Source organism: Oryzias latipes, chromosome 15 (genome assembly GCF_002234675.1).
Source record: "Oryzias latipes chromosome 15, ASM223467v1".
In the NCBI taxonomy this organism is placed as follows: Eukaryota; Metazoa; Chordata; class Actinopteri; order Beloniformes; family Adrianichthyidae; genus Oryzias; species Oryzias latipes.
The window spans coordinates 15,228,140-15,251,615 of record NC_019873.2 but is presented as its reverse complement, the minus strand read 5'-3'; the positions used below and the strand labels follow the sequence as shown (position 1 = coordinate 15,251,615).

The 23,476-nt window shown below is 38.9% G+C and overlaps 1 protein-coding gene and 4 non-coding genes across 5 annotated transcripts; all 5 read left to right on the top strand.

Annotated features, from left to right (window-relative positions):
• Positions 1-666: 666 nt before the first annotated feature.
• On the top strand, positions 667-8,070 carry LOC101155876 (myelin and lymphocyte protein-like). The gene is made up of 4 exons (XM_004077031.4): positions 667-885; positions 3,650-3,817; positions 3,897-4,019; positions 7,658-8,070. Exons 1-4 carry the CDS (start codon positions 793-795, stop codon positions 7,730-7,732), a joined length of 459 nt encoding a protein of 152 aa, XP_004077079.1. The 5' UTR covers positions 667-792; the 3' UTR covers positions 7,733-8,070.
• Positions 8,071-12,031: 3,961 nt separating this feature from the next.
• trnai-uau lies at positions 12,032-12,125 on the top strand. The gene is made up of 2 exons: positions 12,032-12,069; positions 12,090-12,125. It is a non-coding gene; the product is annotated as a tRNA-Ile (tRNA).
• Positions 12,126-14,444: 2,319 nt separating this feature from the next.
• On the top strand, positions 14,445-14,538 carry trnai-uau. The gene is made up of 2 exons: positions 14,445-14,482; positions 14,503-14,538. It is a non-coding gene; the product is annotated as a tRNA-Ile (tRNA).
• Positions 14,539-19,985: 5,447 nt separating this feature from the next.
• trnai-uau lies at positions 19,986-20,079 on the top strand. The gene is made up of 2 exons: positions 19,986-20,023; positions 20,044-20,079. It is a non-coding gene; the product is annotated as a tRNA-Ile (tRNA).
• Positions 20,080-20,968: 889 nt separating this feature from the next.
• Positions 20,969-21,062, top strand: trnai-uau. The gene is made up of 2 exons: positions 20,969-21,006; positions 21,027-21,062. It is a non-coding gene; the product is annotated as a tRNA-Ile (tRNA).
• Positions 21,063-23,476: the final 2,414 nt, after the last annotated feature.

Genomic DNA, 23,476 nt, shown 5'->3' with positions numbered 1-23,476 from the left:
CTCAAATGGCCTCCACAGTCACCAGATCTCAACCCAATAGAGAACCTTTGGGATGTGGTGGAACGGGAGATTGGCATCATGGATGAATCGCCGACAAATCTGCAGCAACTGTGCGATGCTATCATGTCAAAAATGAAAAAAACTCTGAGGTTTTTTTTCTAGTACCTTGTTGAATCTATGCTACAAAGGATTAAGGCAGTTCTGAAGGTAAAAAGGGGTCCAACCCGGTACCTAATAAAGTGTTCGGTGAGTATATGTAGCCTACACATATTTTATTTGTTGGTGATTTAAAAAAGTAATACCTATGTTTTGAGAAAAACTGAGTTTCTCTCATTAATACAAACAGAAGCTCCAAGCATAGTTAGAAGGTAGAAAAGCGCTATATAAGTATACGACATTTACCATTTAGTTACTCCATAACAAGAGTCATAAAGTTTGTGTACCCTGAAAACTCAATGAGCTGTGTTTTTTTACTTAACACCAACAACATTTCCCATGAGCGGAATTCACTGTGGCTGGGGGAACACGATTCCTCCTCAGGTTGCCTCCGTTGCACCTATCACAGCTCTGCAGCTCACATGAAGTGTCAGGCTGCCATGGGTGTCACAACAAGAAGGGTGTGTCTGCTTTGATCTGGAGGAAGGAGATGTTGAGGGAAGGGATGTCTCACCCACAATAGCAGAACGGGTTTGTCCGCTAATCTGCCTTTCATATAAAGGTCGGATACACCTGTGACCACGCCGTTAGTTCATTCAGGAGCTCACTTCACATTAGAAGAAGGAACAGGCAGAGATGGCTGCTACTACAGCACAGTCCATGGGGAGCCTGCCCAGCGGAGTGGAGATATGCACAACGGCTCCGGATATATTTTATCTGCCCGAACTGGTGAGTGGGAACAATTTCAGAATGTGTCTATTAAAATTAGGAGAGTTTTAGGTTGTGTTTTTCTCTGTTTGAATTATTTATCACAAAACAAAGGTGCCAACAAAAGAGATGGCACATCGTTAATAATGCACATTATCTTTATTCAAGAAAAAAAGCCACCTGTTAACATAGTTTTATAATCCTGCATTCTGAGACTAATGCCACACTTTCAAAAAGTAAAATCCAAGAGTAAGTTAGGAAGCTTTAAAAAGTTCAATTATTAGGCATCCTTTATAATGTTCATTTATTTATCATTGGAAAGAAATTGATGTAATTATTAAAGGTATTTGTTTTTGTACTTAAATGGTAAATGGATTATAGTGGAAAGAGAGAAGATAAAACACATTCCCCATTTGGGAGAAGCACCTCCATCTTTTCACCTCTCGGATTTCTCGCCAATTGTCTGCTACTGATTTGAGAAAAAAAGGCTATTCTATCTTATCCAACAGAAAAAAACTAAAACACAGAAACTGTGTACAAGAACAGAAATGTGCAGGAATCGATGCTTTTGTGGACTCAAAAGCTGTTTAAATGACAGCACACATCAGTGTGTTCATGTCTTCAGGTTAGGCAAACTGTTATGAACAAAGACCTGTTAAAACAAGCCTTTAGGCGATGTAAAAGTAAAAGGCTGTGTTGAAGTGTCTTGACACACAACACACAGGTAACAGTCAGGTTTTTAAATCCACTTCCAAATAAAACCAGAATGGGCTAATGAGCTACACCTTGATGAGGTTAACCCCTTCATCCCCATGTTTATTTCCAAATAAAGCTGAGGATAAAGAGAAACAAGAGAATACAGAAAAATATCTCAAGCTTCAGTCCTTCTATCAGTTTGGAACTACCAGTCATCCTACCTGTGCTGCTGAACTTTCTGGAGGAAAGTTTAACAGCACTGAACAGAACTGAATGGCTCAGGAGATCACGCCTATTACCTCATGGAAATGACAGAAATGTTGCTATTTCTACTTGTGTATTGCTCAGTTTAGAGTAGCTAACATGTATTAAATATCAATGCTAAATATTTGTGGCTCAGAGCTGGAATTATTGCTCTTTGTTTTACTTTTTTGACTAACAGGTTTATTTGATCTTATAAGTTAGAGGTTTGTATTAACCCTTGTGCTATCCTAAGCACTTTAACATTGGGAGTTGGGTCATCTAGACCCACTAGACAGAGCTCTGAACCTTTTTTTCTTCAATGATTTGTGATCTTCACTGGTGTCCATGGATTACATGAAATCTTTCCACCTTTATCCACCTTTGTCATGGTAGGGAGAACACGTCAATGGTCAATGTAAGGGTGGGGTCATCTAAGATAGCACAAGGGTTATAAGAAGTAATAAGTTTGAACAAATGAATATATTCTTTGCTATTTTATTTATTTTTCAAACAACTTTTGCCAAATACATTTTAAAGAAAAAAATGTACTCGAGTCAAGAATTAAAAAAAAAGATATCCCAGAGATTAAATGTTTAGATTGTATTGCAGAAATGGAAAGAGGTGGTGGGAGTGTCAGCTTTTTGAGGGGTTCAAAGTACGTCTGTCAACTGTCGCTTTGTCTTTAATAGCCTTTTTTTCTCTCTCTCTCTCTATAAATGCAAAGGAGTGTCTTTGAATGAGTTGTTCTGGATTACAGTCCTGATGTCAAATGAACACAAAGGTTTTAAGAGCACTAATTTCACTATGACTCAATTTCATTGCTGAATTCCCAAGAGTGATGCAGGGGGGTGGTTAACATTGGGTAACCTAGCAAACTAAGCACTGCCCACATAGTTTTCAAGAGAAGTGTTTGTTTAGTCAACAGTCAAGGATGGAGCAATTTTGTTGTTTCCCCATGGAGTTTCAACCATTTTTTTCAACATTTTTATTTAATTTCCAATAAATCCATTTTTTGATTGTTTGCCCATTATTTGACGATGTCGTCAGATTAACCGTCAGATTCATAGAGTAGGCTACCTTTTGGGCACTTACATAGCCCACTTGAAAATTATTACATTTCAAAGTTTCTTCTGAGCAGTGTTAACCTTTGTGCTATCCTAGGCACTTTAATGTAGGGAGTTGGGTCATCTAGACCCACTAGACAGTACACTGAACCTTTTTTCTTCAATGATTTGTGAACCTCGCTGGTGTTCATGGATTACATGAAATCTTTCCACCTTTATCCACCTTTGTCTTGGTAGGGAGAATAAACGTCAATGTAAGGGTGGGGTCATCTAAGATAGCACAAGGGTTAAAAACCTTAAGGTGTCAAAACTAAAAAAAGTCTGCAGCTGTGAAACTCTTAACAAAAGCTCAGCCCAATGACTAACAGAGGTTTTATGTAAATTATCAACAATAATGTCAAATGATTCTGCGGCAATGTCGGTTGTTTTACAAGGGTAAATTGAAATAAAAATGCACATTATTATTGATTCAGTCAAGTGTAAAACATTTGTTATATGTGAAACTAAAGTTGTATTTTTAGTCACCCTCACTGTTACAGACCACTGGTTTGCTGAACTGGCCTTGCCCGGATCCGGGCCCTAGCCCTGTATTAGGATACAGATAAGACAGTCAGGAGTGCCTGTCAGCCTTTTGTTAGACTTTTTTCTTACTCTGACCCTGACACATTATATCCAGTGTCTGTTCAAATCAAGTCAGGATTCAAAATGTTGTAAATTTTAAATAAAATGCTGAAAATGAACAATGCTGGCTCTGTAAATGTGTTTACCTTTTCTGGTTGCAGGTGTTTGGTGGTCTGGTGTGGATTCTGGTGGCATCAACTCATGTGGTGTCACCAAACCCTCTGGGATGGGTGATGTTTGTCTCTGTGTTCTGCTTTGTCATGACCTTCCTCTGGATGGTCGTCTTTGCTGCTGGAGGTCATAAAAGCAGTTCTGGCTGGGCTGCCGCTGTAAGCAAAAGCAAGAAATGTAAAAATTAGTGGGCTGTGGCTTTTGTTTAAATTTGTTTCTTCTTGGGTTTTTGTGCAGGACTTCATTTACCATGGATTGGCAGTGCTCTTTTACCTGAGTGCAGGGGTAGATTTGGCATTCATCACAATTGTGGTGAAACCAGTAGATTTAAGAACGTACCAGATTCTTCTTTCTGCTGTGGTAAGTTCTAACCAAGCATTTCTCAAAAGCCAATTCTCTTTTATTTTTAATTTATTGTATTAAACTGTGTTCACAATCAAAAAAAGTGAGCCCAAACATATTTTCACTGTACACATGGTCTTTGAGTTTATGGTCTAGTTCTGCTCCATGGTGTTTCACAATTCAGAGATGGTGAACTTTTTTATGCTAAAATGATTTAATTTATCAGCTTGTTAAAAGGAAAAAGCTAAAAGTTAAACAGTTAAATAAGGTAAAACCTGCTTTACAACCGAATACACATACTAATTCTTCTTTTACAACTCCAATTTTTTGGGGGGACTAAAAAGCATTTTAAGTTAATCTAGCCGCAGGGGTTGCAAGCCAGTTGCCTCTGTGCCGGTCCCAAGCCCGGATAAATAGAGAGGGTTGCGTCAGGAAGGGCATCCGGCGTAAAAATTGCCAAAATAACCATGCGAATCATCCACAACACTTTACACATACCGGATCGGTCGAGGCCCGGGTTAACAACGACCGCCACCGATGCTGTTAACCTACAGGGTGTCGGTGGAAATTTGACTACTGTTGGTCGAAGAAAGAGGGGAGGAAGAAGGGTCCGTGGCCAGAGAGAGAAGGGAAAAGGCAGGAACATAGGTTTGAGAATAGGGACTCTTAACGTTGGCACAATGACAGGGAAAGGCAGAGAGCTGGCAGACATGATGGAGAGAAGGAAGGTAGATGTACTGTGTGTGCAGGAGACAAGGTGGAAGGGCAGCAAGGCACGTAGTATTGGAGGAGGATACAAACTGTTCTATCATGGTGTTGATAGGAAGAGAAACGGGGTAGGTGTGATTCTGAAGGGGGAGTTTGTAAACAGTGTTCTAGAGGTGAAAAGAGTCTCAGACAGGATGATGAGCCTAAAGTTAGAAATTGAAGGGGTGATGGTGAATGTAGTCAGTGGGTATGCGCCACAGGTTGGCTGTGAGTTAGAAGTGAAGGAGAGATTCTGGAGTGAGTTGGATGAGGTCATAGAGAGTATCCCCAGAGGAGAGAGAGTTGTTATTGGAGCAGACTTTAATGGGCATGTTGGTGAGGGCAACAGAGGTGATGAGGAGGTGATGGGCAGGTTTGGTGTGAAGGAAAGGAATCTGGAGGGACAGATGGTGGTGGACTTTGCGAAGAGGATGGAAATGGCTGTAGTCAACACTTACTTCCAGAAGAGAGAGGAACATAGAGTGACATACAGAAGTGGAGGTAGGAGTACTCAGGTGGACTACATCCTATGCAGACGAGGTCATTTGAGAGAGGTTATTGACTGCAAAGTGGTGGTAGGAGAGAGTGTAGCCAGACAGCACCGCATGGTGGTGTGTAAGATGACTCTGGAGGTCAGGAAGAAGAAGAGAGGGAAAACAGAAAAGAAGACCAAGTGGTGGAAGCTACAGAATGAAGAAACTTGTGAGGAATTTAGGCAGAAGTTGAGACAGGTCCTGGGTGGTCAGGATGAGCTTCCAGATGACTGGGAAACTACAGCAGAAATTATCAGGGAAACAGGTAGGAAGGTGCTAGGTGTGTCATCTGGAAAGAGGAAAGACGGTAAAGAGACTTGGTGGTGGAATGAGGAAGTACAGGAATGCGTCCAGAGGAAGAGGTTGGCTAAAAGGAAGTGGGATGTAGAAAGGACTGAGGAAGGTAGACAGGAGTACAAGGAAGCGCAGCGTAGAGTGAAGAGAGAGGTGGCAAAGGCCAAACAGAAAGCTTACGATGAGCTATATGACAGGTTAGACACAAAGGAAGGAGAAAAGGACTTGTACAGGCTAGCCAGACAGAGAGACAGAGATGGGAAGGACGTGCAACAGATAAGGGTGATTAAGGACAGAGATGGAAAGGTGCTAACAACTCAGGAGAGTGTACAAAAAAGATGGAAGGAGTATTTTGAGGAGCTGATGAACGTGGAAAATGACAGGGAAAGAAGGGAGGAAGATGTGGTTGTTGTGGAGCAGGAAGTAGCAGAGATTGAAAAGGATGAGGTTAGGAAGGCTCTGAAAAGGATGAAGAGCGGAAAGGCCGTTGGTCCTGATGACGTACCTGTGGAGGTATGGAAGTGCCTAGGAGAGACAGCAGTGGAATTTCTAACAAGGTTGTTCAATAGGATTTTAGAGAGTGAGAAGATGCCTGAGGAATGGAGGAGAAGCGTTCTGGTTCCGATCTTTAAGAACAAGGGTGACACGCAGAACTGCAGCAACTATAGAGGAATAAAGTTGATGAGCCACACAATGAAGCTGTGGGAAAGAGTAGTGGAAGCCAGGCTTAGGAAGAAGGTGGAGATTTGTGAGCAGCAGTATGGTTTCATGCCCCGTAAGAGCACCACTGATGCCATTTTTGCTTTGAGAATGTTGATGGAAAAGTACAGAGAAGGTCAGAAGGAGCTGCATTGTGTGTTCGTAGATTTAGAGAAGGCGTATGACAGGGTGCCGAGGGAGGAGCTGTGGTACTGTATGAGGTCGTCTGGAGTGGCAGAGAAGTATGTCAGAGTAGTTCAGGACATGTATGAGAGAAGTATGACGGTGGTGAGATGTGCTGTAGGTCAGACAGAGGAGTTCAAGGTGGAGGTGGGACTACACCAAGGATCAGCTTTGAGTCCTTTTTTGTTTGCTATGCTGATGGACAGGCTGACAGACGAGGTAAGACAGGAATCTCCCTGGACAATGATGTTTGCGGATGACATTGTAATTTGCAGTGAGAGTAGAGAGCAGGTGGAGGAACAGCTAGAGAGGTGGAGGTTTGCTCTGGAAAGAAGAGGCATGAAGGTCAGTCGTAGTAAGACAGAATACATGTGTCTGAACGAGAGGGATCAAGGTAGAAGCGTTAGGTTACAGGGGGCTGAGGTGAAGAAGGTGCAGGAGTTTAAGTATTTGGGGTCAACAGTTCAGTGTGATGGGGAGTGTGGAAAAGAGGTGAAGAGGCGAGTGCAGGCAGGTTGGAGCGGGTGGAGGAAAGTGTCAGGAGTGTTGTGTGACAGAAGAGTGCCAGCAAGACTCAAAGGAAAGGTGTACAAGACAGCGGTGAGACCAGCTCTGCTCTATGGGTTAGAGACGGTAGCAGTGAGACAGAGACAAGAGGCTGAGATGGAGGTAGCAGAGATGAAGATGTTGAGGTTCTCCTTAGGAGTGACCAGGTTAGACAGGATAAGGAACGAGTACATCAGAGGGACGGCTCATGTTGTCTGTGTTAGGGACAAAGTCAGAGAAGCCAGACTGAGATGGTTTGGACATGTTCAGAGGAGGGATAGTGGATATATTGGTAGAAGGATGTTGGAGATGGAGCTGCCTGGCAGGAGGGCGAGAGGACGGCCAAAGAGGAGATACATGGATGTCTTAACAGAGGACATGAAGTTGGCTAATGTTAGGGTAGAAGATGTCCATGATAGAGTGAGGTGGAAAAGGATGATTCGCTGTGGCGACCCCTGATGGGAAAAGCCGAAAGAGAAAGAAGAAGAAAAAGCATTTTAAGTTGTTAAAATGTTTTTGTGCCTTAACATTTTGTCTCTATCAAAATTATTTTTTTTTAGAGTTTAGCGTTTCATCTTTTAATTTGGTCAAACCTACGAGGATATACAAAGATTTGTCTTTTGATAATCTGTTCATTTTTTGTTTGTTTGTCAGGTTTTTGCCTTTGCAACCACCCTGCTGTACTTTATCCACGCCATCCTCTCTGCCATCCGATGGAAACATTTTTGAAAGCATCAGAGAGAAACTACTGGATGGTGTCTGATGCACATTGAAAAACATAGTTGTACATGCGTGTGCCTGAGTGTCTGCATGTCTGCTGAAAATGGCCACTTAAAACAAGGTGTGGGACATACACCTTATGTTACTGCACTCATTGTGAATCCATTACTTAATTTGTTTATGTTTTCATATAAAACACGAAGAGGTGACTTTCTGCACGAAGAACCAAAAACTGCTTACAAAGACAAAATGTTAAATTCTTCTGTATGAATGTGATGCTGTATGTATGAAAGCAAACACTACTTTACCTTCCTTTCAAATAGAAAATAAACTGCTTAGAAAAGATATACATTTTTCCAAATGTGTTATTTTTAACCCTCTTTTCTAACCAAGGGATTTCTATTTTTTATTAAGGGCTGGAATGCCCAGTTTAGCTTAGTCTGTTTACCGGTGGTTTAGTTTAATCATTACCTATTGAATTCTATGACTTCATGTTCTTTATGATTTCATGTTTATTATACAATTACAGGTATGAAGCCCATTGAGACAACTATTGTTGTAATATTGGGCTGTATAAATAAAATGAACGACCCTGGGAGTATTTCAGGCAGGCAACTCGAGCAGCGTTTACCTGGTTACTCCTCCAGGCGGTTCAGTCTAATTAACTCACCTGTTTAGTGTCCTACTTAAGTTCTATGTGTGCGGTCCAATCCCTCTTCTTCCATTTCCGCGAGCTCTGCGTTCATCACCCCACCCTCATCCCTGGCTTCCACCTGTGAGCTCCGTTAGGGGTAGTTTAATGCCCAAAGTTTTCTATGAGATCTTTGAGATAACCATGGAAATACATCTTCTTTACTGCATGAGTTGTCTGACTGAAATGGAATTGAATTGAATTATTACCCCAAATTAGGTTTTATTTTGTATTATAAATTGGTTGAGATGAAAAGTCTACTCCAAAGCTACCTGACACCTTCCTTAGTCACCTTGCTGCAAAAATGATTCAACAGTTTTTTCTTCAATGGCTTCAGTGTATCAAATAAGAAAAAAGGGAAATAAGAAAATAAAAAACACTAACAAGATAAATGTTTGTTGAATGTTTAAAAACGTATTATATTAAACTCTTTTTCTTATGTTTTATAATTTAAAGATAGATAATCTGATGTTTTTTTCTTCTTTTTTTCTAACTTATCATATTAACCAAAAAAAAAACAAAAACTGCCCTACAAATTGGATCACATTTATTTTAGATTTACATTACAGAAACAAAATGAAATATCATTCATGTGATGTATTTTATGTTATGTATCTTTTTTTTCCTTCTTTTTGAATTTAATTACACAAATAAATAACAGCCTTAAGTACAATAAAATGTCTTTTCATGTTTTAGGAATGAATATAGTGAAGTTGAATTTCTCATGTATACTTGAGATTAAAATATAATTTAAAAAAAGAATGTCATTGCTTGTATGTGTGATTTTTATTTAAGGGAGTTCAGCCCCTTTCCTTCTGTCAAAAGTGAAACAACTTTTACTTTTTTAATTTACTTATTTTTTTTAAATATAAAATATGATACATTTGATTTGAAAAAAAACTTTATATGATCCTGTAAGAAGGAAATCCATTAAAGGGTGAAAACAAAAAAAGGAAGCAAAGTAATCAGTGCACCACAGAACAATAGTGAAAACTCATTCTATCTTGTTGAATCATCAATCAAAAGAGGTCTTAAGACTTAGGATAACATGGGTGGTCCTGAGGTGCAAATCACATTAACAAATAACTTGACACCAAAGCCTTTTAAAGATCACAATAACAATTATAAAATGGAAAACAAATATTAAAAATCAGCATTACATTTTAGAAAAACAAAACAATTCCAAAAACCAAAATGTAAGAAACAAAAACAAAAAAAAACATTTCAGAAAACAAAATTAATTAACAAAATCAAATGAAATCTTAAAAAAACATGAAAAAACAGAAAATGCAGGTATTATGGAACATCACCGATTGGATGATGACGTTTGTCCATCATTTCAACCAAACATTATTTTACATTAAGCTATACTTGATATTATCCAATAAGCGATGTCCAATAATACCTTCCTTTTCCAGTTTCTTATTGTTTTTTTATTTTTTTATCTTAACATTTTATTTTGTTTTCTGGAAATTAATTTTGTTTTCCAAACTGTTATTTTTTCTTTCTTTTTTTTCCCTACATTTTGGTTTCTGGAATTTTTTACGCCATACTGTTTCTAAGTCTTGAACTGTGGGTGTTTCTTAAAAGATCTTAGGTCTTAAAAGGTCTTAGTTAGTGAGCAATGAACTTTTTCACCCAAATAAACTTAGTTTTATGTTCTGTGTCACCATGTAAAAGAGGTACACTCCCAGGTTTGATTTCTGGATAAACCCTGCCTTTATTGACCAAGTTAGTATGGCCGCATTGACTGAAGATCTCAAAGTTAATGTGCATTTGACTCATGGAGGGAGTGGAATTCTGATTTCCCCACCCTTAACAATATAGCAGATTGTTGGTGGATTACGCCATAGGCAAGACTGCTGCTCCTTTTTTTTTTTTTTTACAATTCTCCATTTTTTTCTCTGTATAGAGTTATTGGCATTATAGTGGCGCCTGATAAAACACACCCCACTCGCGTTCCGCTCTTTGATCTTATTTAAGTAGCCGACTGTAAACAATGAACGCCCAGCTATAAAGATAGAGATGTCAAACTATTTGACTTTGTAACTTATCTTTTTTTCTTCACATTAGAAAGTATGGAGTGTTTATGTAGAAAAACCCAAAAAGAAAGGCAAAGAAAGGATATAGTTAGCCTCTGCCAAACTAAGCAAGTTCCAAATGAAACATAAACTTTTCTTTGAAAAGTTTCATGATCTTTGTAAGGCTCCATAAAAAGTCTTCCTTCAAGGAGACAAGTCATTTACATTACCATTAATGTTTATGTCATTTTTATAGTTGCTACGTTCAAAACATGTGTTGCTGTTTGTTTGTAGATTGAAATGAAAATAAAGGAAAATAGTCTACTTTTAATATTTTTAAAAGTAGACTAGGAATCTTTCTATTAAACGTAGATGATGCAGTGTTGGCCAACTTTAGGCCCATCTCTGATGTTCCTTTATTATCTAAGGTTTTGGAGAGGGTCACACAGCTGCAATCTTATCTGGTTAAAAATAATGCCTTGAAATTTTCCATTCTGGCTTTAAAACCCTTGACAGTATATAAAATGCTCTGTTTAGGGTTTTTAATGACAACCTGTGGACAACTGATGCAGGAGACCATGTGGTCCTTGTCTTACTGGACCTATCTGCTGCATTTCATACCCTAGATCATAACATTTTATGGTCCAGGCTTAGTGCTGTGGTTGGGATCTATGGTACTGTTCTTGACTAGTTTAGATCATATTTTAGCAGACAGAACGGTGAGTGTGAGCTTATCTGGATTTACATCTACCACAGCACCTCTGTCTTGTGGGGTTCCTCAGGGCTCAATTTTAGGACCTTTTCTCTTTTCCTTATACCTCCTTCCACTGGCCTCCATCATGAGAAAACATGGAGTTTCCTTTCATTGTTATGCCAATGATAGTCATTTGTGTGTTCCCATTAACAAGAAATGTTCCTCTACAACACCACTCCTGTCCCGTCTACATGATATCAAAGATCGGATGGCTCTAAGCTTTTTGAGTTTTAATGACTAAAAAACAGAAGTAATGGTGTTTGGTCCAGACAGTTCCTGTGACCCCTCCAAGGTGGATTTGGTTCGCTTAGCTCCACATGTTAAACAGTCTGTTGCCTGACTTGATTGACATGACACCACGTCAGTCATTTACTGGAATAGAGCCTGGAGAAAATAAACGACACTTGGCAAAATGTTACCAATGGTTCCAAGATGTTCCTCTTGGCAGCTTCCCGTTTGTGCACGTCCTTTTTTACATTTCCAATGGTGTTTACAAGATCTTAAGTGTGCACATCTTTATATGTACAGCACCAGATTTTATGAAACTTCAATGAAATAGTGTTCACATTTGTCACTTATTGTTAAAGTTATCTATTTAAATATTTCCAAAATCTGTCAGAATGATGATAGTAATGATGGATGAAGTACAAAAAGTGAACTAACTGCATACATCATATATTAACTTAAAAAAATCTAAGGGATAATCACTACATCATATGTCACAAAGGCTGAGACACTGCAACGCACAATGACGAAGGGGTGAAGAATGAGGGAGAAATGTTCTTGGTCATTGTTGACACTCAAGTGCAATTTTATGGAGCATTGGATCTGCATGGTAGCAAGCTCCAGTGGTGCAATTGGTCAGCACATGGTACTTATATGACAGTACAAGTTGAAGCAATGCCAGGGTTGTGAGTTCAAGTCTCACCTGGAGCATTTTAACTTTTACACCAAATATTAGCAGGATTTATTTAGGAGTCCCTCCACCTGATATCACTATCAGTTAGAGGTCCTTGACCAGACACCAGGGGCCTCATTTATAAAACTTTGCGTAGGATTTGCGTCAGAAGTGGCGTACGGATGAAACATAGGACGTGCGTACGCACAGAAATATTCGGATTTATAAAACCGTGCGCACGCACATCCTACGCATCTTTCCCTTTACAAATCACAACCGATTCTAAATGCAGCGCAGCTTTTGCGGCTACATGACACGCCCATAGTTGCCCATAAATAGTCCGTGAAACGCCCACAAATTAATATTCATGGCTTGCTAAATCATGGCAAACACAGAGAGGAAATCAAAAAAACGTAACTTCACTCAATGTGAAGTAGAAGTTATCGTTGGCGAGGTGGAAAAGAGGATAAAACGTTGTTTGGAGGGCACAGTGTGGGCATTACTAATGCCAAAAAGGCACGTGAGCGGCAAACGGTGGCAGACGCCGTAAATGCTGTAGCCTCACAACCTCGGACCGTGGCCGAAATAAAAAAGACATGAAAGAAATGATCGGACATCAAAGTCGAGGCAAAAAAACGTCTAGCGCTGCATCGGCAGAGTGTGTCCGCCACGTGGGGGGGGGGGGACCGGAGCTGACCCCTCTTGATGAGAAACTGGCCGCTATTATTGGGGAATCCCTATTAAGTCCCCCTTATCTGCGTCCTCCTCCGCCTCAGTCACCTGACTGAGACGGAGGGGACGCCGACGCGCCAGGGTCAGGGTGACACAGGTAAGAGAAATAATTAAAATGAATGCAGTCAAGTCACATGTATGCAGGCTACACAATTACAGATTATTAATATAGAACAATTTTATTTTAGTTGCTGGGTGTTCCAGCGGGGCCAGTGGTTACGATGCTGCAGCTGAGCAGCCGTCTGGACCCAGCGTCTCCACGGCACGCGGCTCTCAACCCTCCAGCAGTGGGCGCGTCCTCACCGATGCAGTCCTTGAATGCAGAGGGAAGTCAGTAGTTCAATCAGAGAGATGGCCAAGGAGTTGGGCGAAATCAAGATCGCCCTGACTGAAATAAACTGCACGATGAGGGAATTCTTAAATAAATAATATTTTCCACACCTCTTTTTCTTTATAAGCGACGCATCACTTCCAAACGCTGGCGCACAGCAGCAGCAAATGGCTCAAATGCGTGGGGATGGGGTTCAGGGTCGGGGCCAACACAGCAATCAGCGCCAGGGGGTAGAGGCACGTTTTTAAGCTGTGCCACATTGTGTAGCACAGCACATGCCAGCACGATTTGGCACACACTGTCAGTTTCACGTGTTTCTTCCATCTGCCGACGGTGTCGCCATTTCTCATTTCACCCGTTTTTGTGCGTACGCCTGGGTCAGAGCTTGCGTGGAGGACCGCACATTTTCCCGTCAAGTTTGCTTTTTATAAATCTCAACTATTGCGTAGAGAGTGGCGTACGCCTTCTTTTGTGCGTACGCAACGTTTATAAATGAGGCCCCAGATTGCTAGAATATGTGTTTACTTCAGAATTTTTTCCTGAAAATATTTTTTAAAACTGTTTTGCTGTATGTTCAAGCAATATTTATATTTATATTTATATTTTATATTTATTAATATGTTTAATTATCCTAAGTTTGATTAGTTACTGGATGAATGTATAACTGATGTTTATATTGCTGTTGTGTATTATGTCTACTTAATTGCTTGAAATAAACCATATCAAATCAAAAATCAAATCAAATGTTTACAGTGATTTTACTCATAGTTTGAGTGATTTTAAAATAAATAAATGTATTTTTTATCCTACCACAAGTCCTGTATTTGCCTTGTTATTCTTTTTTTATTTTGGTTCAGCTTTTGACAGGAGACTGCTGTAGGTTGGAGATAGAGCAGTTGTTCTCCAACTGTGTGGTTGGTGGAATAAATAGTATTGAATGGCAAAACACAAAATCCTTCATTTGTCTCCAGTGGGTTACATAAAGTAGCACAGCGGCTCCCCCATCTGGTGAGAAGAAGCAGCACAAATGTGTTCAGACTAAAACCAAAAGGTATAGAAGTGCTATTAAAATGCAAACCATTAAACTTCTGTTCTCTTTATTCTCAATAGCTTCAGTATCAGTAATTGCAAGCCTATTCAGCTCAGCCTTTCCAATGCATAACTAACACTTAAATCCATTTTTAGAGCATATAGTCTCATTGCACTATTTAGAAAATAGTTGTGCAGAGTATTCAGCACATAGCAAACAGTGTCTTGATTTTTTTTTACATTACTTTGAGAACATACCTTTGAGGCTCCAGTGGTGCAATTGGTCAGCACATGGTACTTATAAGACAGTACAGTGTAAAGCAATGCCAGGGTTGTGAGTTCAAGTCTCACCTGGAGCAATTTTGCCCTTTACCTGAATACACATTTATAGTAAAAGAGAAAGTCCAGAAATGGTTACAGGACTTTATTACTCAGTATTCTGTCAAAAAAATGTTATTTAATATATTTATCTATTTATTTATTTATTTTTTAAATATAATTGCTTTTGTAAGACATAACTACACAACTGGCCTTGCCTCTTTGGACTTTTTAACCCTTGTGCTATCTTAGATGACCCCACCCTTACATTGACGTGTTCTCCCTACCATGACAAAGATGGATAAATTTGGAAAATATTTCATGTAATCCATGGACACCAGTGAAGATCACAAATCAATGAAGGAAAAAGGTTCAGAGCACTGTCCAGTGGGTCTAGTTGACCCAACTCCCAATGTTAAAGTGCCTAGGATAGCACAAGGGTTAAAAAGGCCTGGCTCTGGTGCCAATTCAGAGCCTTACTTGGCTCCAAGTCACTGTGCTTAAGCAGAACTCAACCCCTTGATGGGCTGGAGAGAAGAATTCCTGGGTAGCTGGTTGAAAAAAGAGAATATAGACTAACAATATGTTTATAGAGTCATTGCATGACCCAACTTTAAATTTTAAAAAGCCCAGATGACAAGTATTAATATCAAAAAGCAGGTTTGGGTTGGTTAGAACCGGGGTCAGCACCAAAGTCTTGTAGCTCTCAGATACTGCCATGCACAAAAAAATCCTTTTTGGACCAGATCTATCTAAACATGGCTACAGTTGGACTGTAGGGCAGCTAACCAAATAGCAGAATTTAGAAAAATAATTTTCATGTTAAAAAAAAAATCATGAATAACCTTCCTGCAGACCAACATCAACAGTAGCAGATCTGATGTTTAAGTTAAAGTTTTTTTCTTTCTCCAATTAGTTGTCACGCCTGGGTGTGGAAATGTTGTGCTCCACATTTAATCCATTTTCTAGGGAAGTGATGGGCCACAGTAACAGCTGTGCTTTGGTGTTTTGACGCCAAATCTAACTCAATTAGGTTGGGTGTTTAGCTGAGAGGCTTTGGGTACAATTTTTAGGGACTATGGGATGACTTAACTGGTGACTGGATTTCCGATGAAGATCTCCCAGTATCAGAGTGCACTCTCCAATATCAAGTCATCAAGCTGTTTCCTAGATGGGAGTTTTTCCTTTTTTAAGGAGATCCAATATCTGAGCCATCTCCATGGTCAAATTTGGTTCAGAGTAAGTGAATTGTTCGACTTTTTTCAGTTATAGGATTTATGCATAAATTGCAAGCCAATACATATGGCTCCAGTGGTGCCATTGGTCAGCACATGGTACTTATATTACAGTACAATGTAAAGCAATGCCAGGGTTGTGAGTTCAAGTCTCACCTGGAGCTTTCTTTTAACCCTTATGTGGTGTTCGGGTCTGTGGGACCCGTTTTCATTTTTTATCAAAAGAAAAATGATGCAATTAATTAATTTTTCAAACTCAGACTCACTGGCCTTAGCTCATTTTCTGTGAAGAACAGATATCAGAATACATTTTTAATGACCACACACCGTATACCCCCCCAACACATTTCTATTACATATAAGATGTTCGGGTCCACTGGACCCGGGGCTAATAGAAGTGTGGAAATTGATGTTTTATGTACCTACACTCTGTCCTCCACCTGTCTGGGCCTGCTGTGTGTGTGTGGGTGTGACCAGTGAGAAAGAGAGAGAGAGTGGCAGAGAGAGAAAGATTCACTGTAAATGTGAGTTCTGTTTCTGCACCTGCGGTTCCCGCACAAGGTTGCAACATTGTTAGAATAATTCAAGCATCAACTCTGTTTGCTCTCGTTCTCCCGCACATTTGACCATTTGACTTTCTTGCGGGAATCTTTAATATCTCGCAGCGGTAGGGCGGTCGGCCCATGATCGAAAGATTGCAGGTTCAATTCCCACCTTGCACGCCCATGAGTCGAAGTGTCCTTGGGCAAGACACTGAACCCCACCTTGCCTCTGGTGGTAGGCGGGTGCCTGTGCTTGGCAGCGGAGCCGCCACCAGTGTCTGAATGTGTGAGTGAATGTGTGTGTGACTGGGTGAATGGGTCCGTGACTGTAAAGCGCTTTGTCCTTGTTGGAAGAAAGGTGCTATATAAGTATATGCGATTTACCATTTAGATTGAGCATCAGCCAGTTCCAAAACGAAGCCATCAGCACCCAGCCACAGGACCAGGCCGTCAGCAGCCAGGACCATGTGTTGTACAGGCTAGTGGCTAGAAGGCCATGTGTTCAATGGGGCTGATGTGTTGTCTTGACAATAGGTTTACTCTGTGTTCAGCTTGTGTTGTGCACCTGAATGGATTCAGTTTCTGTGTTCAAATAAATAAAAGTCAGTAGTTTTGAAAACCCTTGCTTCACTTGAAAATTTGTTTCCACTCATATCTTGATTTTAATTGATTTTCTGGTAACACTTTATATTAAGATTCCTTAACAAGCTTTGTTAACACATTAACAAGCATTATAAATGAATTTATAGGGTGTTAGTAAGACATTTATTAGTACAATAAGTCTAATAAGCTTTATTAAATTACTTAGTTAACACATTTACAAGCATTATTATTAGGATGTCTTCAAGATGCTAACGATGCATTTACTGACATAATAGGTGCCTAACAAATGTGTCAGTGTTAATAAGCTTAATAAGATTTATTAACAACATTTGTTAACAAATTAAGAAGTATTATTATTGTTTGGGGTTCTAGTAAGATATTTATTAGCATTATAGATGCCTGACACAAGCCTAAGTGTTCACAAGCTTAATAAGATTTATTGACTAACTTAACAAATTAATAGGCTTTATTAATGTGTCGGATGCTAGGAAGATATTTATTAGCATTATAGATGTCTTGCAAATATCTGAAAGTGTTAATAAGATTTATTAACATCTAAAGTCAGACCATTGTCTTCTAAATCCATATTCCTAAACTGCTTATAAGCTTTACAAATGTATTAATTAACTTTGTTAATAGTTTATTAATTGTTTTGCAGCACCTCATCTAAAGTGTGGACGTTTTTTAGCACAAACAACCACAAAGCATAAAGATTGTAAAAATAACTTTATGACATTAAAACAGACTAAACATACACAAATCGTTCTGTAAAAGGTATATAATAATTTAATTCAGACAAATAAACAAAATTAAAAAACATATATACTGGTGTTGGATGACTCTAGCATCATTGCTAATATTAAGGATAAAGTATTAGCATCTATCCTGAGTGAAACATTCATTGCAAATCCCATCACCAGGAGACAATTCTCTGCATTCAATGCCAACTGCATTCAACCACGGTTGCCTTGCTTCAAAGTCCACAAGAAAGTTGCACAAGCCAGTAATTTTTGAAGAACGAAGACAATAAACCTACAGGAGCCATGCTAAAGCTAACACGCTAACGACCGACCGGTACAGAATCAAAGATGGGCGGGGCTTTTTTCGTCACCTGTGTGAAAGCAAAGTCTAAGAGGCCATTCAATTGGCTGAAAGTAAGCACGCCTGTTTTGCTGATGAGTTTGATTGACAGATTCATTAGCCAATGGTGACATTAGTTAACCTGCCCATCTTTTATTATGAATCAAAGATGGGCAGGTTAGCGTGTTAGCTTTAGCATGGCTCCTGTAGGTTTATTGTCCTCGTTCTTCAAAAATTACTGGCTTGTGCAACTTTCTTGTGGACTTTGAAGCAAGGCAACAGTGGTTGAATGCGGTTGGCAGTGAATGCAGAGAACTGTCTCCTGGTGATGGGATTTGCAATGAATGTTTCACTCAGGATAGATGCTAATACTTTATCCTTTTTAGCTATGATGATGCTAGAGTCATCCAACACCAGTATATATGTTTTTTATTTTTATTTATTTATCTGAATTAAATTATTATATACCTTTCACAGAAAGTTTTGTGTATGTTTAGTCTCTTTTAATGTCATAAAGTTATTTTTAACAATCTTTATGCTTTGTGGTTGTTTGTGCTAAAAAACGTCCACACTTTAGATGAGGTGCTGCAAAACAATTAATAACCTAGTAACAAAGTTAATTAATACATTTGTAGAGCTTATAAGCAGTTTAGTAATATGGATTCAGAAGACAATGGTCTGACTTTAGATGTTAATAAATCTTATTAACACTTCCAGGTATTTGCAAGACATCTATAATGCTGATAAATATCTTATTAGCATGTGACACATTAATAAAGCCTATTAATTTGCTAAGGTAGTTAATAAAAATTATTAAGCCTATGAACACTTAGGCTTGTGTGAGACATCTATAATGCTAATAAATATCTTACTAGAACCCCAAACAATAATAATACTTCTTAATTTGTTAACAAAGGTTGTTAATAAATCTTATTAAGCTTATTAACACTGACACATTTGTTAGGCACCTATTATGTCAGTAAATGCATCGTTAGCATCTTGAAGACATCCTAATAATAATGCTTGTAAATGTGTTAACTAAGTAATTTAATAAAGCTTATTAGACTTATTGTACTAATAAATGTCTTACTAACACCCTATAAATTCATTTATAATGCTTGTTAATGTGTTAACAAAGCTTGTTAAGGAATCTTAATATAAAGTGTTACCGATTTTCTTTATCACGTTTTAAATAATGAGTTATGAATGTGATCTAAAAAAGGTAAAGGGCAAATATTAACCAAATATACTGATTGTAATTGGATGAGGTAAACATCTGTCGAGTATTTTAAAATCAAAGTGTTTGATTGTGAGGCATTAAAAACCACAACATGCAACGGGTCCACCAGACCCACGAACACTGGCTAAGTAACAACAATATGAACACCACACAAGGGTTAAAGAAGAAAAAAACTTCTCCATTTTACATTGATCATAGTTTACTTAACTGGTGCAAACCTTCTAATGTCCTTAAAAGGCGAGCAATCTCAGGAAACAACCACCGCCACTCCCTCTGTCTCTATTTCTGTTTTCAACAGTGTAAAAATAACAACTCAGTTTATGTCTAAGGGGGTATTCCAGAAAGCAGGTTATGCTAGTTACCACGGTAAGTTTGAGGCTAAGGAAGCAGATAACCTCAGCTTTCGGTTCCAAAATGGAGGCATGATTCAGTGTATGTCAAGTTGCCATAGCAACTCATGCTCTGAACATAACCTGGTCTGGAGCAGGGTTAGTTGAAGGTTAGTTGGTTTCAGAGAGGTGAAGGAGCATGGCGTGTCCATTTGAAGATGATTTAGTGGATGAAGAACCTCAGATAATACGTTTTCCACCATTAGAGGGTGATAAGCCCACGTTTGGATGTTGGAAAACTAAAAATACTTTCTGGAATACCCCCCTGGAGAAGCAGATTTCTACAACTATTAGTCATTTCATCTGATTTATCTGTTATTGATTTATCTGTTATCAAAATACTTTGAACCTTTCTTTTTTCTTGCAAACTTTTACATTTATTGTAAGTTTCTCATCGAAGCTCCAGTGGTGCAATTGGTCAGCACATGGTACTTATATGACAGTATAGGGCAGAGCAATGCCAGGGTTGTGAGTTCAAGCCTCACCTGGAGCAATTTTGATTTCACATGAATTTTCCTAATTTAATGCATGTCATGTGAGGTGTAAATGTGAATGTACATGAGTGTGTGTTTTGCGGCCCTGCGACAGACTGGCAACCTGTGCAGGATGTCCCCTGGCTTCACCCAATAGTGGCCGGGATAGGCTCCAGCAGCCCCTTGACACCAAACGGGACAAAACATGTTTAGAAAATGATAAATGAATATTTTATGTTAAAGACAAGCATCCACCCATCCATTTTCAAACACACTTAATCCCTTTTGTGATCACAAGGTTGCCGGAGCCTGTCCCAGTCATTGTTGTGTAGAGGTGGAGTAGACTATCGATGGTTAGTCAGTTCTTAACAGGGCCAGACAACCACAGACGCATTCCCACACAGGGAAAAAGAGTACCAGATTTCCAGTATATACATTCAATTTTATTTGTATAGCCCAAATCACAACAACAGTTGTCTCAATGGGCTTCATTCATTTAATCTGAGTTAAATACAGTAAAGGGATCATCAAATAACTCATGAAAAACTTAAGCTCTCCCACTGTTTGTGATTTTCCATTCATCTTTTAGCTGAATCCCCTTCGGGGGAAATGGGGCTGCTGTAGCCTGTACCAGCAGCTTTTGGGCGAGGGCATGTTACACTCTGGACAGTTCACTTATGAACTTTGAACTTCAGAGTCAGCTGGGATGACCAGAGGAAACTCACACATGGACATGCAAACTCTACACAACAGATTTAATCCCGGCTGGGATTTAAACCAGAGCCTTCTGGTGGGGCAAGGGTGCGAAACACTACACCACAGTGCAGCTTCTAGTGTTGATTTTATGCTGAAATTATTTTAAACATTTTTGTTGAACATTTTTCCATTCTTTGCATTCCTATGACAACAGCTCCAGTGGTGCAATTGGTCAGCACATGGTACTTATATGACAGTAAAGGCCAGAGCAATGCCAGGGTTGTGAGTTCAAGCCTCACCTGGAGCAATTTTACATCCTTGCTGGGGTAAAAGGAAGAACTGCAATAAGTAACCTCCCAAAAGGCTTTTTACTTTTTTAGAAAAGTCCAAGAGCACAATTGGTGTTTACATTATTTATGACAGTCTCTGCAGAGCAATACCAAGTTGAAGCCTTACTTAAGCAGTTTTCTTTTTAAACTGGATACAATTCTTTTTTACATGAGTCACTATTCACTTGATAATCTAATGAGCTTTTAAACTCAGCAAACAAAAAATACTAAATATAACATGATTTTTTAATCAAAGTTAAGCAGATTTCTACTATTTATAGTCTTCAAAGCTGAAGTATATGCTACACTTCTGAGTAAAACCTTTTTTTCCAGACTTGACACAATAATATTGAGATGAAATTAGCTTTATTCTGTGTATGTATTCTTGAGATAAAGATAGATCAAAAGTTGTTTTGAGAAGACAACAAAACTCCTAATTTAATAACACAAATGCTCTTAGTTGGAGAATTGCTTGATTTGAGAGAACAAAACTCAAATCATTATGGCAGTGCCACCTCAGGTCAGAATTTTATTGTCACCATTATAGATGTCCACCACATAAATCTCTAGATTTAAACTTTTTACATCAATAGGAAGTAACTGTTTAGGCAAAAAGGATGGAAAATGGCATCTATTTACCTATACAGTGCTTTTTATAAAATCTTCAAATCCCAAAGCACAGTCTCAGTTACTTATTTACTCATTCAAAAAAACAAGACTGGTTGAACTGCCATTTACCAGGAGCAACGCACAAGGTAGACAGCAGCTTTTATTTTAAATTGAAGTAACAGTTTATTTCCTTTGTTCTGCACTGTAGTTCATAAGATTTACACATGGAGAAGCACAGAACATTTTAACTTATGGTATTTTCTGGATCAGTACTGAATTTTTTAAAGCATGTTAAATTGTAGAAGTTTATTCCTCAACAAAAACAAAACAAAAAAACTACCAAAAAAAGAATATACATTTGTACTGCAAAAAGAAATGTTACTCCTCTTTATAAGAAAAAAAATAATTGAAAAATTCTGATGCCACACTTCAGATCTTTCCAGATCTACCAGACTGTGCGCTTGACGCCGGTCCAGACCGAGCGTTTAATCCCCTGCGCTACGCGGACATCGCCCCAGTGCAGCTTGGTGTTGGGGATTTCATCCTCACACTCGGGGGTGGAGCGAACCTCATCTTTGGGGCTCGCCACCACAATGGGCAGCGGGCCTTGATTTGACTGAAACTCCACCACATGGAGCTTCTTCTTGTCAGCCAGCACCTGATGAGTTTCCTGGAGTTTGGGAAAAGGCAGGAAGATGCAGTGAGGAAACAGGAAAAGAAAGTTTCATCCTTTTTTTAATCAAACTTTTATATTTGAATGAAACAAACCATTACTTCGACTTCCTGACAATGAGAGTATTTTTTAATTAGATCCAATTATCAACTAAAAGAAGGAGACAGGTTGTACCAGAAAGGTGTTTTTACCCAGCGTTGGATCTGGCAGTTAGAACAACGTTTACCTGTTCTAAGTGTTTTCTTCCCACAAAGGCTGTTTGGCTCCGACTAAGGTTTCTTTCCGGTGTAAATTTGCTTATTTAATGTACCGGTAACAAAAAAAAAAAACCTTAAGGAATATAAAAACCCGCCTCCTATCTAAGGAAGTAGAACTCTCGAAGAATTTAAAAAATATTTAATTTGTTTAGGAGGAAAAGTTTTTCCATTAGTTGTCACACACCTAGGTGTGTAAAATTTGCTCTCTGGAACAGGGGAGCAGTGAGCTGAGAACACAGGTGTGCTCAGGAACCGTTTAGTGGTTTAACCCCCAATCCAACCCCTTAGTGAACAAGGCAGGGAGGCATTAGGCTCTATTCATAGTGTCTTTGAGGTGACTCAGCCATGCACTTGAACTCACGACCCTCCACATTCAGGGCAGACACTCTACCAAAAAGCTACAGAGTTATGTAATACTCTCAAACAAACAGCAAATATAAAAGTGGGACGCTTTCTGGTCATTTTATTGACTTCAGAGAGTACAGTATGAAACCAAACGTCATAAAAAAAAGGTATAATTAATTTTACATTTACATTTATCTGGCAAAATCTTTTATCTTTTGACTTAAAGAATGAAGAACATAAAAGATAACCTTGTTTCATCAAGGTCTTAAAAAAATTATTTTAATCGTAACCTGAAAGATGTTGGTTCACACTAAAGACACATTTTTCCTTTCTCCTCACTTTCCCAGAATGTCCCCACAATATTACTTCACTACATGCATTACCTCATCTTTCTGCTGTTAGCAGGACTCAGCTTTTTTCTTTTATTTTTTTAACAAACATGAAAAAAAGGATATTGTGCTTAAAACACTCATGGATGAGTCACTCATTTCTACATGTTTACACCTTT